This window comes from Cydia pomonella, chromosome 14 (genome assembly GCF_033807575.1).
Source record: "Cydia pomonella isolate Wapato2018A chromosome 14, ilCydPomo1, whole genome shotgun sequence".
In the NCBI taxonomy this organism is placed as follows: domain Eukaryota; kingdom Metazoa; phylum Arthropoda; class Insecta; order Lepidoptera; family Tortricidae; genus Cydia; species Cydia pomonella.
In genome coordinates this window covers 4,983,484-5,001,751 of record NC_084716.1, presented here as the reverse complement: position 1 = coordinate 5,001,751, position 18,268 = coordinate 4,983,484, and the positions used below count along the sequence as shown (strand labels likewise).

The following is an 18,268-nucleotide window of genomic DNA, read 5'->3' as shown; positions in this document are numbered from 1 at the left end:
TATGAACGTTTGTTAATACTTTCAATAACTAGAGCATATAAAGTAAGTTGTGATTGTACTCTAAATTTATATTAAGTATTTTTATCTGTTGTTTTTTTTGTATAAAAAGCTAACAGGTTTATTATTATTACTAGTATATGGTAGAGTCAATATGAATTTGTTTTAAATGTACATTCAATGTTTATTTGTGACATTTAATATGGTAGAGCCAAATTTAGTTGTTTCATGTTAGTTTTCTCTTTGAAATATTTGACTCTACTATGGTTATTATTTAGATAACAGTGTGCCCTTGAGGGGAAGTGTTGGAAAGTCAATGGCACACTTTATTAATTGATATGCTCGTATAGAGATGTCTTTAGAATATTTTGGCTCTGGCAACTTGTGCGCTGTCATTCTTTTTTTTTTGCTATCACGGATCGACCGGTAAACATCTCATTAGATTTTACTCTCGATATTATAAGTTATTTACTTAATGTTAATGTCCTTATTGACGACTTTACATTTGTGCATTTAGGAAATACACGGAGTGTTAAAGGACGACGTTGTTTTAGTTCACTATCGCACCACTTCCTCCTGCTGCGTATGCACCCAGTGACGGGCTCTGCTTAACATGGGTTGCATTTCGTATAACGGACGATCGGTAACTTGACTTGGGAGGAAGTCTTAAATAAATAAATAAATAAATAAATAAATAAATATTATACGACATTATTACACAAATTGACTAGTCCCACAGTAAGCTCAATAAGGCTTGTGTTGAGGGTACTTAGACAACGATATATATAATATATAAATATTTATAAATACTTAAATACATAGAAAACACCCATGACTCAGGAACAAATATCCATGCTCATCACACGAATAAATGCCCTGACCAGGATTTGAACCCGGGACCATCAGCTTCGTAGGCAGGGTCACTACCCACTAGGCCAAACCGGTCGTCAAAGTCTTGGGCTGTAAAAATATTTGAATTCAAGGGCCAGATACCACATGCTGAAAAACCTGACGTTATATTTCTTCCTGTGACTGCAACTTCCACGGCCGTTTTTACTATTCCAGGCACATCATATATCGTCATCGTTTTTGCTGGGTTAGTTCGCATCCAGCTATCTGCAGAGGTATTTATTGCTTTTTTCAATGGGCCGAATACAGCACGATCTAAGGGTTGCAACTTATGCGTGCAGTGTGGAGGAAATGTTAACAATACTATCCCGTTATCCTTGCAGAATGTTATTCACGGCAACGTGAGAGCTGTGATTGTCGAGAATCAACAACGCTTTTTTATCGGGTGACGACCGAACATGCCTGTGCAAATGTTGCAGAAAAAAATTAAAATCCTCTTCTTGCATCCATCCCGAGGCGTTACCAGACCCTACGCTACCAACTGGTCCATCCCGTATGAAGTGATCCTGAAATCGCTTTCTGGGGAATATAAACATTGGCGGGAGATGATTTCCTATAGCATTTACAGCTAGGGCCACTGTAACTAACGTCCCTCTCTCGGCTGATGTCATCGCGCTAATTTGTTTTTCCCCTCTACGAGCGATGACTCTATTAGGTTTTTGAACTGTTGTAACTCCTGTTTCGTCCATATTCCAAATATCAGAGGCTGAAAATTTATGCTTATCCAACAGCTGCGTGTAATTGTCGAAAAACAATTTCACATTTGCTTCGTTGAAGCTGGTGGCCCTAGCAAGGCTGGTCGCTTGAGGAGCTCGCAAAGAGAGTGCTGGATGCCGTTGCATATAAAGCCTCAACCATACTTCACCTGCCATCTCATTGCTTTCCCAAGTAGGCGGGAATTTCTTGTTGTACTTTTTAGCGAGTTGATAAGCCAGTCGCCTGGCATCTTTAGTATTCAGACCATAATTAGCTGCTGCACAATTTATAAAATATTCGGCCAATGTTTGTTCTTCTTCAGGAGTAAATATAGAGTTATGCACATACCCCATTGTGACAGGCATGTCATTGTTCTTCTTTTTTTTCTGAATGAAACGGTACAACGAAGAATAATTTAAGTTATACGATTTTGCAGCATCCCGAAGACTTTTTCCTCTCAAATTAACCTCCTCGGCAGCCAATTCATATATTTCGATGCTTACTTCGCCTCTATCCGTCTTGCGCTTGTAATTGTTCGGCATTCTACAAAAAAAAATACGAATTTAAAATACCTAATATAAATATAAATTGAAATCGAGGAAAGTTGAAACAAACGAGGTAGGTTGACACAAGCTGTTTCAACTTACCTCTCCCTTGAAATCGACGGTTAGTTACATTGAATTATTATTTTAAAATTCACGTCGTTACCTGGTTTAAAAATGAGTTTAATATGTTAAACTTGGTTAATAACACTTGAAAACAAATATATACACATTACAAAATATGTAATATAACATGGAAATAAATGGCATCAAAAAAATGATGGAATACTTACTTTTCGTGCAGTTTTCGCCACAGACGCTCTAGTGCCACAACCGTTCGCCGGGCGGCCGCGGCGTGTACTGACAAGTCGGAGCGGCGGAGCGGCGGATCAGAAATGCGTTGTTGCCAAACTTCTAATGCCTATAGCTTCCGAGATATTGAAGTTGTGTCAACTTACCTTTGTGTTAACTTACCTCGGTCTCCCCTACTTTCGCATTTATAATAATAGTAGGTATAAAACACATACCTGGCCTTCCTATGACAAGTGTTTGTTCAATTGTGTCGTCCTCATCATCTTGGTCTTTAAAATAATTGTGGTCACTCAGAGCATGTGGCACTAAAAAACAATATTATAAAATATTATAATCCAAGAAACGAAATCTATACATAGCTTTAATTCAATAGTTTTATTATTTAATCGTAGGGCGTGTTCAACGGTGAAATAAGAACGAAATAAGAATTTCGTATTGATATATGGTAATTAAGCATGAACTGTAAAAAGTCAAGTACATAGTCACGTGTTAATAAATCTTTCTTTACGTAGTTATGATAGAAGTAGAAGTGGGTAGGTACTCACCAGTTCCAAGTGCTGCAAGAGGTTCACCGTGTGCTATTTCATCATCCCTAAATAGGCAAGGGTAAGAAAACCGAAGTATTTTGCCTTCTGCGTCAAACTGCTGCTTGTCGAAATGTTTTTCACACACACGTTTCCTGAGCAGTTGCTCTTTTGATAGACCGAGAAGAAGAGTCGATGTGTTTCATTTGTTGCATTGCACCCACCAACACAACACTTAAGTCTCATGGTTATTTATTATTGCACAACCGACACCGCAGCACAATAACAAAGTATTGTTCCGAACAGCAAAGGAGAATTTGGATATTTAGGATCTCAACTCAGCGAAAAAGCGAGGAGATACACTACACACCAACGTACTCGACTTTGAAATTCGGCACAATAAAGTCGTCAAAACTTTTCAAATGTATAATGGCTGCTGCGAAGGAGGGGGCTGGGGTGGCGGGGCGAGGGGAGGGGCGATGGTAGCGCTGCATCGGCCGTTTTGGGAGTTATACTGTCATAGCCCTGGCCCTGGTCCAGGTGTCGTTGTGGCACATCTGGGCCGCCTTAAGCTGGCGATGTTGTCGCTCTACCATACCGTTAGCTTGTGCGTGGTAGCTTGTAGTCCGGTTTCTGGTAATGGCATGCATGTCCATCAGGCGCTTGAAGAGGTTTGATTCGAATTGTCGGCCCTGATCGGTGGTAACTGTCGTGGGGACGCACACTTCGAGAATGCTATCGGCCAAGTCAGCTAACTTTTTTAAAGCTATTTCCGAATGGTTGGTGAGGATGGATTGTCCCCTAAAATACGTACGTTGTCCACGGTCCCTGTGAAAATTATTACTAGGTACAGTACCTCTATTAGTGGGATAGCGTGGTATCCATGGGCTGTGGTAGGCTCTGGCTCGATTGGGTTGGTAGCTGGTGGGTCCGCGCCCACGCCAGTTGTAGCGCTGTGGCTGCTGGAAACCTCTTCTGTAGCCGTAGTTCATGTTCATGACTACTGGCTCGGGCTGGGGTCGCGCCAGCTCCTCGTCTTGGGCAGCTCTGACAGCTTCTTTTAATTCTGTGTATTCTCGGGCAGCTAAAATGGTACTAAGACGGCGGTTCCTCAAACCGTCCGTGAATTTCTTTATAGCTAAGGACTCGTTGATTGGTCTAAGGACATCGCGCGCTTCGGGTTTCCCGTCGGCTTGCGCTATCGTTAGGCCAATGAACAACTCCTCGATCTTATCACCATATTGAGTAATAGACATATCGCCTTGTGTTATTTAATTGTTCAAGTAAAGAGACTGCGGATTTCTTCGGCAACAAATGTTTTTGTAGATCAGTCACTAAATCGACAACAGTTTCATAACTCGATTTAAGTTTTAGTTGCGCAATTTTATTAATTCGTGTTTTAAGGACAAATGAAATTAGTATTTTTTTCTCGCAACTTTCGTTCAATATACTGTCTAGCATTTCAATACCGGAGATCAATTTTTCCACGATCTCCTCCTTGCCGTCCAAAATAGCTATTTATTAAGCTGTTCGCTTCTTTTATTTCGAATTTTTTCTCCATTTTAATTGGTTTTTCGGTTACACACTCTAAGACTTTATATTGTAAAATTTTACTATAAGCTTTATCTAGTTTTTCACATAATAATTCTAAAATATAACACTCCTCGGGCTCAGACAGATCATCTAAATTAACAGAATTGATTAAAGATCGATAGTCCTCATATATCAACTGTGCATTGTCAATTTTTTCCTGACCTTGTTTTAGTTGCCTTCTAGCCTCGCCTAATTTTCGTAGGTATATGCGTATATTTTCTAACTTATTATATATAGTTTGTAATTCTAAATTCATACCCTTAACATTTCCGACGCTTTTCACTCCCGACACTTTTCACTTCACACACACACACTATACGTAAAACGTCGCGCTTTCATCCTCCACTTATGCGCCTTCCTCCTCGTCGTCCTTGGCCGGAACTGACTTCCTCATGGACAGCCTAGCTTGCAATCGTGCCCAAACTTGTCTCCTGACTTCTTTGTGTATGTATTTTTGCTGTGCCTTCTTGAAAAACTTGTACAGGACGCAGCAACCGATGAGGGCGAGTACGACGAAAAGAACGCTTATAAGGATGTTATTGACATTTGTGTGATGCTCGCTCGTGTCCGTCGCATCATTCGATCCAACCGCATTCTGGGTGATCACAACTTCTTTCTCCTCCTGTTTGCTGTATCCTTGTCCCATCACGCCCGAGTTACTGTATTTTTTCTACACGAAAATTGACCGTAATCGTTAGGGTGGTCCTTATTTCTCGATTTCTGAAAAGTAAATGGGGCACCCCTTCAAATTGTTATTTAGCATTAGTTATTTCCACACTTTTCTTTTTTATTTTTTTTTTATCTAGTTTTAGAGGTCGCTACTGAAGGTCACAGTTTTGAAAAATATTAAAAAAATAACAATTTTATGAATAACGCCAACTATTTATTCTTGCGTTTTTATTATAAAATTTTGAGTTGTTAAATGAAATCAAGTACTATTGCCTACTAGCGATGCACTGACGCGTCCTCCACCCCCGTCTCACACCCCCGCGACGCGACCGCGTGGAACGATCTTCAGTCCATTTTCGTTATTGCGAGAGTGTGCACGTAATCCTCAAGCGTATAGTTGTAAAGTGTTGCAATGGCGTCTACAAGCAGTGGAATACGCTTGTCAACGCGAAATACAATTAACATCTGGCTTATAGGCCAGTTAACACCAAATTTGAAGCAAACAAAATTGCCCTCAATACGTGAAGTGCTAAGTTTGTTTTTTTACTTTAAACCGTTGAAAAAAAAACTATAAGAGAGTCTGCGACGGCGAGTGCCCATTCCGTCTTGACCATATGGGAAAAAGCTGCAATACCAACAAGATTAAAGAAACATGTAATAGCCAAAATTGAATACCGCTTCAAAGAGTGGCAGAAACTTAAAAAAATAAAGAAAATGTGTCAAAACATGGGGATTAAGTGACAAAGTTAAATGTTTCTGTTTTGACACAACGGCCGTTAACACTGGACTGCGAAACGGATGCTGCGTTATTTTAGAACCAAAAATGGAAAAAGATATGCTTTGGCTCGCCTGTCGACATCACATAATCGAAATTATGTTAGAAGCCATCGCAAATCAAGCCCTTGGTCCATCTAGTGGCCCAGAAATTTTGATATTCAAAAGGTTCAAAAAGAATTGGACCAATATTGATCCTAAGGATTACAAGACTGTTATTTCTGATCCCAGCTCTGCCAAATATGTTGAAAATGTCTCTTCAGAAATGATTTCTTTCGCACAAGATCAATTGCGTGAATACCAACCGCGTGATGATTATAGAGAGCTATTGAATCTCACAATAATTTATTTGGGAGGTATTCCTGACAGTGGAGTCTCATTCAGAATGTCTGCTGGGCTTCACCGTGCTCGTTGGACGGCAAAAGCGATGTACTGTTTAAAATTATTTATGTTTCGGCATCAATTTAAAATGACCAAAAGAGAAGAAAAAGCAGTAAATGATATTTGTCCTTTTACTGTCGTCATATACGTGAAGTATTGGTTCCAAGCACCTGCTAAGCAATTTGCACCACGAAATGATTTGCAACTGCTGAAAGACCTCATAACCTTTAAAAATATTAATCTGGCGATGGCCAACGTTGCTTTGAAAAAGTTTTTAGGTCATTTATGGTACTTATGTGAAGGACTTGTTTCATTTGCATTTTTCGACGATAAGCTTTCAATTGATATAAGAAAAAAATGGTCATTGCACTAAAGAATGAAGGGCTGGAGTATTGTCCCAAGAGAATAAGTCTAGATGCATATCATGGAAAAAGATATTGATGACTTTGTGACAAGTAACTCTTTAAGGTTCTTCCAAATACTTGGCATTTCATCACGATTTTTGAGCAAAGATGTTAAAAATTGGAAACGCCACGAAGACTTTAAAGCGGCAAAAAAAATAGTACAATCCATGCGGGTGGTAAATGACATCGCCGAACGAGGAGTGGCATTGATGGAGGAGTACAATAAGCTATTAACAACTAATGAAGACCAAAAACAGTATTTGCTTTTAATAGTAAAACAATTCCGAAAAAAGTACCCCAACACCCAGAAATCCATCCTTTTATCATAATTTGTTATTTATGTTGTTGTTGTGTCATGGATACCTGATTGTGTAGTTGATAAAGATATCTGTTTTAGATATTGTAACTGCAATGTTTAACACTTGAAAGAGTTTTTTTCCAATAAATCTGATTTTGCATGTAATACGTTTGTTTAATTTTATTTTACAAAGTTCAAGCTGCGGTAGCGACCTCTAATTATTGTCCAAAAATCATGAAAAAAATACTGTTACCTATTTTCATGTTAAATAATCAAAAGAAATGGTGCCCCGTTAAAAAATCAAAAAAAAAATTTTTTTTCGCCATATAAGGACCACCCTAGTAATCGTATTAATAGTCTGAGGTACTGTCGCTTACGCAGTCCATATTGTAATAATCACGCTCACACTGAGATGGCGAAAACGCTGACACTAACATCGTGCGGCCCGGCGGAGCCCGCCCTCGAGGTCACGGTCGCCATGTGGCATGTATGGGACTGAGAGGTGTAATCAAACACAAGTGCTTACTCGCGAGCGTCTGTATTGTCACTAACTCAACGTACATCATCAACTTATATCTATATCTTACACTACCACGCACACCTCAGGACATGGTTTGGTAGGCGTGTCAGCCACAGTTGCTTTAACATACTAGTGTCTGGGGACTCACCGGCTAATGATTTCAGATGTCGACGAAATTGTGACGGCCGACGGTCACCAAGCTCTTCGTTGCGGATGAGCAGTCGCACCCTCTCGCCATCCGAGCGCGACAACCTGCGAACCAGCTCCGCCTTCAATGCCTGGTACGCGCTCTCCTTGGGAGGGTTGATTATAATGTCCTCGACCTCCGCTGCCAGTCGTGTGTCGAGTTGAGCTATAACGTGATTGTACTTTGTTAAGTCAGTAGTAATGCCTGCCAAAGCGAATTGTGCCTCTGCCTGGGCGAACCACACGATCGGTTTGTCTGACCAAAAAGGGGGCAAACGCACTGCTAACTTATTAACAAAACTGAAGCTGTCAATTTTGGGCTCTGAACTAGGGGAGCCCTCTGTGTGTTTGGCTACAAGTTGCTGCAATGTATTGTTTTGCTCTTGTAGAGCGTTAATTTTCTCAGTCAACTCATCTAACGACATTTTTAACTAAAAACTTACCTATAACCTAAATAATATAAAATTAATGTTACTTTATTCGCCGGGGCGCGGCACGTCGGTTGAGAACACGTGGCGACGAAGCGCTGCGGGCGTGTGCGAAAAACGTAGTCGGGCACTTTAGGGCGTGCCTCCGTCGATGCGGGCGCCTGTGTGAGCGCCGCTGTGATTTGCGCAGGGGCGCGGGGACTTCGACGTGGGCGCGGGGTCACCAGATTTGGGTGATAGGTTAGTCTCGAAGACCTCAAAGTGAAACAAGTCGAGTTGGAGAATACTTGTATTTTCGTATTGCATAGAACACATGTCGTGGGGCGATGATGATGCGCTCTGGGCGGCGGTCGCGAGCAGAAGAAAGGAAACCGAGGAAACTTCGAGAAGTATTTTTTAGGGCTAAAACGCCATATTGTGAACCCGGGGTCGCGCGACCAATCAGAGCGACCCGCGGAAGGGTGACGGGCTTTGATTGGTCGCGCGAGTCGACTGGGCACAGATTAAGCAACAAATTGATAATTGCGCGCGAGAGGTGTGAAATTATGAATGATTGCACGACAGTGGTGGCACAGTGGCGCCACAATTCAATTAAGAACCAACAGTTTATCCATCACGGACGTACGAGTACAATATAATTATGACTAACCTGTTACTAAATAACAAAATTAATACATGCATACATTATCATAATCAGGGCCCGTACATTTCATACCGTTGACACAAAAGTGACGTAATTTAACATACAGGGAGTTTTTATACATCACTACAAATTTAGATAACTTACCTATTGACGCGTAGAAAAATAAATACTTGTTACGTAAAATATACTACTAAAAATCAGAAATATGTATTATTTAATAAACTAATAATCTATTATTTAGTTGAGTGACAATAAGATGAAAGTTAGACGTTTCTAGTGACCAACTGAGGCAGTACTTCCACCTTACAGGAAACCGCAGCCAAATAACACTAGACCCTACTCATAGTGTTGTGTTCCTGCCGGTGAGTAAGGTTGCCAGGGCTTAACCTTTTGGTTTTAAATCACATACATTTTTGATTTTCTTGGTCAACATGTTTAAATTAATCAAATAAAATATCATAGCCTTTTTAATGGGACTTTTGCGACTGCATGCCCTTTACCAATCTCTCGATTCTTGGTCCAGTGCTACTCAACGCCAACCTCATGTCAGCACTGGGATCCAACTGATTTCGGTGTTTGTTTTTGATCACTAGTAGAGATGGGAATCCCTGCTCGCATAAATTATTTTTGGGAAAGATACTGCTGTTTGAGCCCAAAAATCTTCAATATTAATTCCGGATTCGAATATATCTTTCAAATTGCTGATACATTGCGATTCGATTACCTCCTCTTGTATGTCATCCGGCACCTCAGACACATTGAGAATAAAAGGGTTACGGATTAATTTCCGTATGCCTTTGTCTTCCAAATCAGGAAAGTAACGCAGCATCTCTTTTTACATGTTTACCAAATGCAGTGTAATATTTTCTTGAATATGGCGTTTCATATCCGAACACTGTTCTTCAATTAATTTATTTACCATTTTTATGAGTGACGATAGGTAAATATAAATAATAACTACTGCTGTATTTTATTTATCAAGCATGCTTAATATCACACGTCTTTATTTTCTGACTCGATATAACAGTAACGACGCTGTACCTGCCTAAGTGCCTAGCCTACTTAGGCCGCGGTCAATCTGACCCGACGCCCGCGGTGTGTAACGCCCGCTCCCAAACATATGCGTATGTCGATGGTTATTTTTCTTGGAATGACGACAAGCTTTTTTTTTAAATTATGATTAATTCGTACGCAATGGTAGTCATTACAACCACATTTTCGCCGTAAATAGTAGGGCTTTACAGAAATATAGTACAAACTTTCGGATGGCTTCGCGGACCACCACGGATGCCTCCAGGGACCACCAGTGGTCCGCGGGCCACCGGTTAAGAACCACTGAATTAAAACATAAATTGTTACTATGCTAAAAGAACGTGCTAGTCAATCAGTGCTAACCCGTTATACTTACTTGCGTATTTTGCCTATCTTCCAGTTCTCTCTGTTTTTTGAGTCTCCCTTAATTTGGACAGTCATCAATATGAGGGCTTTGATTAGTTTTAACTCGGGATTCTTTGTGTGAATGCTGGTACCTTTCACGTAGACTGCAAAGGTACTGTCTTAGAAACTTCCATGCCTCTATTAGATTTTCCTTTGTGACTGAACCACCTGGATAGGAATTTTGTATAGAAGGCTCAATCGCTATACATTTCCCGTAGGTTAGAAAGTCTGCCGGTTTAAAAACATATTCTATATCAGACCCAACACAAGAAAGTGGACGTGAATTCGCCACAGCTTCGATTTCTTTGATAACTGTACTTAGCTGTGAGTCATTTAGAACTCTTTTTTCTAAGGTTCTCTTCATGCAATTCTTCACAATGCCGACCAGCCTTTCATAAAATCGTCCATGGCATGGACTGACCTGAGCTTCCGAGGCGTTTTAGTGATATTAAATTAGCTCCAGAATCAGCTAATAAAGTAGCCGATGTGCGTCGGAAGCAGTGACCTGTAAAGCTATCGCTGTTCGGTAAATTGAGGAAGGTAGCGATATCGTTGGGAAACTGCGACACTTTGTAATAGCTTGGTTATAGCATTTTCCATTTCTGTACTGAAAAAAAAAATTGTCAGAGCTTGTTGAAGCAGGCCGTAATGCTTGGTACTTTTGAATAATTGATACATATTCATCCTTCACAACGAAAACTCTGCCTATTTTGGTTTTCGTATCCCGTAATTTAATACAAAATTCGTTTTCATGACGGGTTACATCTTTCATTGTCAAGTTGTATAACTCAATAGTACGGCAAGCACCATTCACACCTAAAATAAGTGCCACCTGCAACAAGAAATAGGTAGGTAAATACTTTGAACTTGAATACTTAACCTTTGATAGTTGTTAGGTATTAGGTAGTTATAAACACTAAACATGTAAAATGTGAATGTTCATATTAACGTAAAAAAAGGTTTTACATACCTTTGTCACTAGATATATTTCCTCCGAAGCATCATTCAAAAACGTCTGGATATTTTCTGTAGTGAATACTTGAGATTTTTTGCTTTTATAGCCATCGGACTTTCGTTTGAGCATGGCAGTTAAATTTGAGTATCTTTTTATATTAATATTATGCTTTATATTGACTGTGAATTTCAACATAGAGTATATTGCCCATAGCGTAGATGGCATTTTAGTTTTCGAAAGTTCGTTGAAATATGCTAGGAATATACTTTCTGAAAATGAAGAAGCGTGCTTTTCTTTTTGCCACTTCGTAAAGTTTTTAGTTAGAGTGTTACAAGTAATATTTTGGGGTAAGTAATCTAAAGGAATAAGATGTAATGTAAACTACAATGGTAAATAACAAGCTTTTATTAGAAACCACCGAGATTAGAAGAACCCGGGCAACAATATCGCGAACATTCCACAGTTAAGGTAATCTTAAGTATATTATCTAAAAGTTTCTTACAAATGGTACAGAATAATATCCGGCTAGCATTGGTTGCATAGACGCTACGTTACTTATTATTTTAGATTAAAGCTTCAGGGAACAAATAGGGGTTAACGAACTCTTTATATTTAAATTTTGGTAGAAACAGCCCACTGTGACACTAAATTTAGAAATTACAAGATATGCATATGGGCGCCAAGGCCAGTCGATCTGGTCCAAATGTTAAACGGTTAATAACGGATGGGTCTAACCTCCAAACGTCGGGAATTTTTCCACAGCAACCACGTCCTATGTAATGCCTGGACGGATGGTTACGAAACGAAACGGTCAGCGACAGCTCTCTACCGCTGGTACTAGCTTGGGTTACCGGTGCATGAGGCAGGTGCTCGTAGACCGCGCGAGCTTGCCAGGTACCTAGCGCCCCGCCATGAACCCCGTTGGTGAATAAAAGGCTGGCATGGAAATTGTGCAGCTTATTTCAACACCCGGGCCGGGGCACGCGATGGGTTGCTCTTCAACTCACAGAATTAATAATGGTATTTTGTGCCGGGGTCAAATGGGCGATGGAAGCAGATTCTGCACATCATCACGGCTTTTAACCTTATTTTTGGGAAAAAACCCGTGCGCGAACCTTCAGCGACGATCTCCAATCAGAACAAATTCACCTTTGCAGCTGTCAACCGTACCACAGAGAATTACCAACCTGCGGTCCATTTCACGCACGAAAAGAAATACAGCTTATCAAAAACGGCGTCAATACAAAACTGAACAGTAATAACCAATTCCGAAAGAGGAAAGATGAATAGTAATAAAATATCTCATTTAGTTGTCATTTTAACGAATAAATTAAATAGCTATTTGCTTAAAATGAATTAAAAGGAATTCCCACGCAGCGCCATCTACCTATCCTTTTGACAACTAATACGTGTTCGACAACGAATCGATTCAACACGTGCAAGCGACATCCCGGCCTCCCGCTAGATGACCTAGATTTTTAAAGGAAATTAATGACCACCAACACTTGCATTTAAGAAACCCAGAGGCTAAAAAAATGTATTGTTACAGTACATCCCTCCCCAAATAAAATTTTGACATAGGCAAAATTTTTGAGCTAGTCTCCAGCTCCAAAAATCTATCCACACTCAAAATAAATAAATTAAATAAAAAAAAAAAAACACCACTCGAATCGAACCCACGCACTATCAAAACTAATTTATAAGAAACTTAACGTTTGCAAGTAAAGCTCTAAGCAGTCTAAGCTACAGCACGTATATTTCTTGGTGACGTAACGAACAGTCCAGGCCGCGGGTTACGCGTCCAAGAGATATGGCGGAAGAAGGCATATAGCCAAGTGAAGTTTAACTAACTAAGATCGGTGACTGCTAATATAAACAATACAAATAACGCGTTCTTATCAGGCCGTGCCTTAAGTCGACACAGATCTGAAAGCAGAGATAAGACAATACCACAACAACAACGATACGATAAACCAGCTGTGTCTGAACGACAGGCAGACGGTAACGTCCATAAACACTAGACACACAAAAGTCGACTGTACAAACTCCGTCTAAGACGACGCAAGACTGTCAGTCTGACACACAAAATCCGATGTTTGCGGATAACGCTTACACCTTAGTGTTAAATAATATTTTTAACATAAAGATAATTTTTCAATAGTTTGTATAGGGTAAAAGTGTTTCAAACTTGCCACATTTTTTATTTTAGTTTTAATGTGAAGACACTAAAAACATCGGTCTTTTCCATAACAATGAAGAAATTGACCATGTAACATTTTTAATGAAACGAAATAAACTAGCTGTGTTTTACTATACATACAGCTTGTTTGGTCCTTCCTAAGTAAAAATGATATAATCCTGAGTGCGGCCGGTCTGGAGACCGTATAAAAGCAAGATGCAGTTTGCCCTATAGTGCGATCGGCATTTGTTAACGGAGGCCGGTGTAATACAAATTTTATTTGAATGAAAAATAAGTGCCAAGTGATAAGTTTATAGTGGTACAATAAGTGGCAAGTGAGTCGCATTTATTGTATTCTCGCTTCGGTTTACTACGATTCGTCGTGTATGGTGAACTGCGTTTTCTCGTCATGCCACCGGATGACGAGTTAAAAAGGCTGCGGTTTGCCCGCGGTCTGCTTAAAGGTACTGTGACTAGAATGGAACAATTTACCAGTGATAATGAGAAGTTAACATCCGCGTCTTGTGAAATGCTAGAGACTCGGAAAGAAAAATTGATAAATACCTTTATCACTCCAAGTGGTTCGAAAGCCTTCCAGCCGGCGATCGGCGAGGATTTAGACCTTCATAAATACAATGCGCTGGTTCAGGTGCCGCTAATACTTTTGTTGGCGCCTCGGACATTCAACACCCGTTTCTTGGTGAAAACAGATGGAAACTAAAAATAAAATTAAAGGCCCTACACTCACCCCCGTGGCGCTTGTGCAGGCCTTGGCTTGTTTTTCACTGTATAATTATTCCGCTTTCAATATTGAGTCCGTCTTCTAAATATGAATATATAAAATTCACCGCAAAATCTTTCTTGTCAAATAAATTTCCGTGTTCACAAATCCACGGCAAAATCAAGTCTCTCTCACATTTTCTTCTTTTCGTTTTATTTCCAATTTCAAAATCTTGTCTCCAAAGCGCATGCCCCAAACTTTCCCCGAACGAGATATATATATGATAAAAATGGTGTGAATGAAAAAGATGACAAATGTGTCGAACGAAACAATTTTGAGGATGCGTTCCGAAATATGATATTAAAAACTAAACACCAAGTATGAAACACTCCAAGTGGACATTCTAACGCTTGATGAGAATGACGACGAAAACGTTGAACTTGTAGAATCTCGATACTTTTCAGTGCTGTCAAAGTTAAGTGCACAAGTCAATAACTTAAAACCATCTGAGGGCCAGGCTTCAAGTACAAATAGTCCTAAAAATACTTCAAAGTTGCCTTGTATTGACATCCCAATTTTTAATGGGAAAGACTACAAAATATTTACGGATTTGTTCAAGGCTGTTGTTGACAAGAATGCCTCACTCTCAGATGTCCAAAAATTATTTTATTTAAGGAAATTTTTAGCTGATGAAGCATTGCCAGTTATTATTAATCTGCCTCTGGTCTATAACTCATACAAAGAGTCACTTGATCTGTTACAAAAACGCTTTGATAATAAGGCTAGGATAATTTGCCAACCATTGCTGAATTAATTGAATTTCTAGACAAGCGTGCAATTGCTTTAGAAGATAGTAGCACTGGGAGTGCGTCTGAATTTAAAACATTTAAAAAGTTCACATCGTACTCTCCAAAGGTGACCAATGTTGCCACTATCACAACCAATAGTTGTTTATACTGTGATCAATCAAGTCATGCTATATATGCTTGCCCTAAATTTAAGATGGCTCCTATAGAAGACCTTCTCAACTTTGTAAACAGCAAAAAACTATGTACTAATTGTTTAAGAAAACATGAAGGTAAGTGCAGATTTAACTTTTCATGCCTGACATGTAAGGAGAAGAACAATTCTTTGTTACACAAAGATGCAAGTGATCTTGTAGTTAACAATCATTTGCAAACCTCCGCTGATGATGTTCTGCTCCCCACTGTAAAGGTATTAAAGGGGCCAAGAAATAGTTATCAGAGCGCTATTGGATTGTGGGGCAATGGGCTCTCTTATATCGACATCTCTGGTAGAAAGGTTAAATTTGAAACCAATATGCCAAAATTCAAACTTTATAAGAGTTTGTAAAAATAACAAAAAAATGAAATAATGTCAATATTAGTGTACACTCTCTAGTGAACAATATTGAAGTGCAAGTCAAATGCCATGTGGTCAATACCATCACACCAGATTTATCTCTTCAACCAATTGATTTGTCAAAAATGAAAATACCCAATGATGTTGTTTTGGCCGATAGTGAGTTCCATATCCCAGGTGAAATATTACTGCTTTTGGGAGCTGAGGTTTTATTCAAAACCTTATTAGATGGCAAAATTGGAACTCCAAGTGGGCCACTATTGCAAAATACATTTTACAGTACATATGGGGCTACTTTATAGCACTAGAGCGAGAAGTAGCATATTACGTTACTGTGTCGAACATTTAAAGGGCCATATGTACTGTAAAACGTTGTACGATACATGTGCGAATAGGTAATTCGCAACTCGTGTCGATTTAAAACACTCCCTTCGGTCGTGTTTTAATTTATCGCCACTCGTTTCGAATTTCCTATTTTTCGCACTTGTATCGTAATGTACTAATTTGGATATATTGTAGGTGGTGGTATGACTGATCAATGCAGTCAAGGTAATCAAAGTCAGCGCTTAATCAATAATTTTGTTATATGTGATGATCATAAATGAGAGGATGTAATGCAACAATTCTGGCTTTCATAACAATGAAGAAATTAACCATGTAACATTATTAATGAAACCAAATATACGTTTCTATTTCTAACCAGCTGTGCTTTACCATACAAAGGCGTTTACCACAGAACAACCCCCTAACATCAACATTAACGTTCACGCCTATGATTTAAGTCGTACCGCAAAGCGTTAACAAGAATACGACACTGCTATTAAGAGCCTCACGGTTTAAAATCCGCTGAGAACCCGTCCAGCCAGCGAAGAATGGAATGCTGGTTTAAAGCGCCAGCATCCCAGTAAAACACGCGAAGAGACTTTTAAATCGTCCTCTCCGTCCACCAACACAACAACCACGCGTCTGCGTCACGTTTGCTCAGACACGATCGAAAGAAAGTAACACGCGTATTCGAAAGGTATACCCCTCCGGTCCGGACACTTACGTAAATAAACTCCTGCACACAATAAATATAAATAAATTCGTACCGAAATAACAACCAAAACGCGCAATCACCGATAGCAAAATAATAACTAAGTATATACTCCATCTAAATTACAACATAAGGAGAAAACTCGATTTAAGACGAGATAACAGATAAGGGAAATGGATAATAAACTCAACTCCTGGAGGAAGCGGCTGTAGCACCACTACATTAAGATTCGAAGATCGCTATTAGTAAGTAAATCGAGAAGAAGAAAAAAACTACATCAATAAATCTGGCTGACTGTACCTACACTTCACCACATTGCTTTAGTAAGAAACGAATATTAATTTTGTTGTAAATTTAGTTTTCCCAACCATACTGTGAGAATTTAATAAAATGGAAGTACCTGCTGACGGTACTTCACTGTACCTAACCTATTTACTTTACCCGTGGCCCGTGCATCACTGGCGGCGGCTATTTGCAAATGGACGCGCATATATGGTTAAATTCGCAACACATTTCCGTTCTCCGCCGCCCCTCCATTTTGTGCGTTTTATTATTGCATTTAAGCCATTTTCTACGTTATCAATATAACAATAAAACCATTTAATGCAGATACAAATGCGCTTTTTTAAGTAGTTGACTTTGTTACCGTATTCATATTAAAGTTGGTTAGGTTAATTCACAAATGCGCTTTGTTGAGTAGGTGTTTAACGTGTTAAAATCCCAAAATAGAGTTGTCAAGTTAACAAATCTAACAAAATATTTATTCTGTGGCAAAATACGACTTGTTAATACTGCAATAAATATTTGACAACAAAAAAGTTATAGTAAATATACTCACTTTTTACAATTACAATACTTATTGTGCCCGTAACTAAAGGAAACATGACAAAGCGTATTTTGTGACATGTTAGCCATTATTTTTCTCAGTGTAACGTTTGGTGTGTCTTCTATTATGTAACCTATCATTTGGAAGGTATTTCCTTCTTACTTCGATATGGTCCTCTAATTTTTTAGACAGTCCATCCAGACCAGGAGTGGCTCATGTAAGCAAGATCATCCTCGATAGTTCTTTTTTCTATATGTTGCTTATCGTACTTATCTTTGTCTTTGATTTGTTGATCGTCGATTAAGCTTTTAGCTTCTTGGCGCACTTCTTCTAAACTGCGCTTTATGACGCCGCTACCTAAATCGTCAAAAACATCATTCAATATGCCTTCATAAGGATTTGTAACTCGCCTGCCGAATAGAAGTCCTGACGAAGTTTTCTTAGTGGAAGAATGTATAGTGATATTTATTCCTAATTGAATATCTGGTAAATAGCTATCCCACGTGCCCCGGGGTGTCGTAGTTCATTGCTCCCAAAGATGCCAGTATTGTGCGGTTATACCGTTCCACTAGTCCATTTTCCCGTGGTGTTGCTACAGCGTTATAAATATGTTTTATTCCTGTATTTTCCACGTAGTCTTTAAACTTGCTTCGAGTAAAACTGGTGCCTGGGTCAGTAATTAGTCGGGCTGGGGCCTCCAAGTAACTGATGTGCTCCCTTAAAACCCGAACACAGGTAGTTGACTTTGTATCTCGCACCGGAGTGATGTTAACAAATTTCGTAAATGCATCAACAATGACTATAGCTGTTACCTCGTTTTCTTTTATTAAAAACTCCCAGGTGATCCATCTCATCCATATATCCAGGGCCACATGG

The 18,268-nt window shown here is 39.3% G+C and overlaps 1 protein-coding gene across 1 annotated transcript; it reads right to left on the bottom strand.

Moving 5' to 3' along the window:
• Positions 1-392: 392 nt before the first annotated feature.
• Positions 393-2,653, bottom strand: LOC133524773 (uncharacterized). Its single transcript, XM_061860915.1, has 2 exons — positions 2,438-2,653; positions 393-2,145 (listed from the first exon to the last, which is right to left on the bottom strand). Exon 2 carries the CDS (start codon positions 2,142-2,144, stop codon positions 1,218-1,220), a length of 927 nt encoding a protein of 308 aa, XP_061716899.1. The 5' UTR covers position 2,145; positions 2,438-2,653; the 3' UTR covers positions 393-1,217.
• Between the last annotated feature and the right edge of the window lie 15,615 nt (positions 2,654-18,268).

Excerpts from the sequence above, each read along its gene's own strand:
- LOC133524773 (XM_061860915.1), bottom strand. The coding sequence starts at position 2,144 with ATGCCGAACAATTACAAGCGCAAGACGGATAGAGGCGAAGTAAGCATC.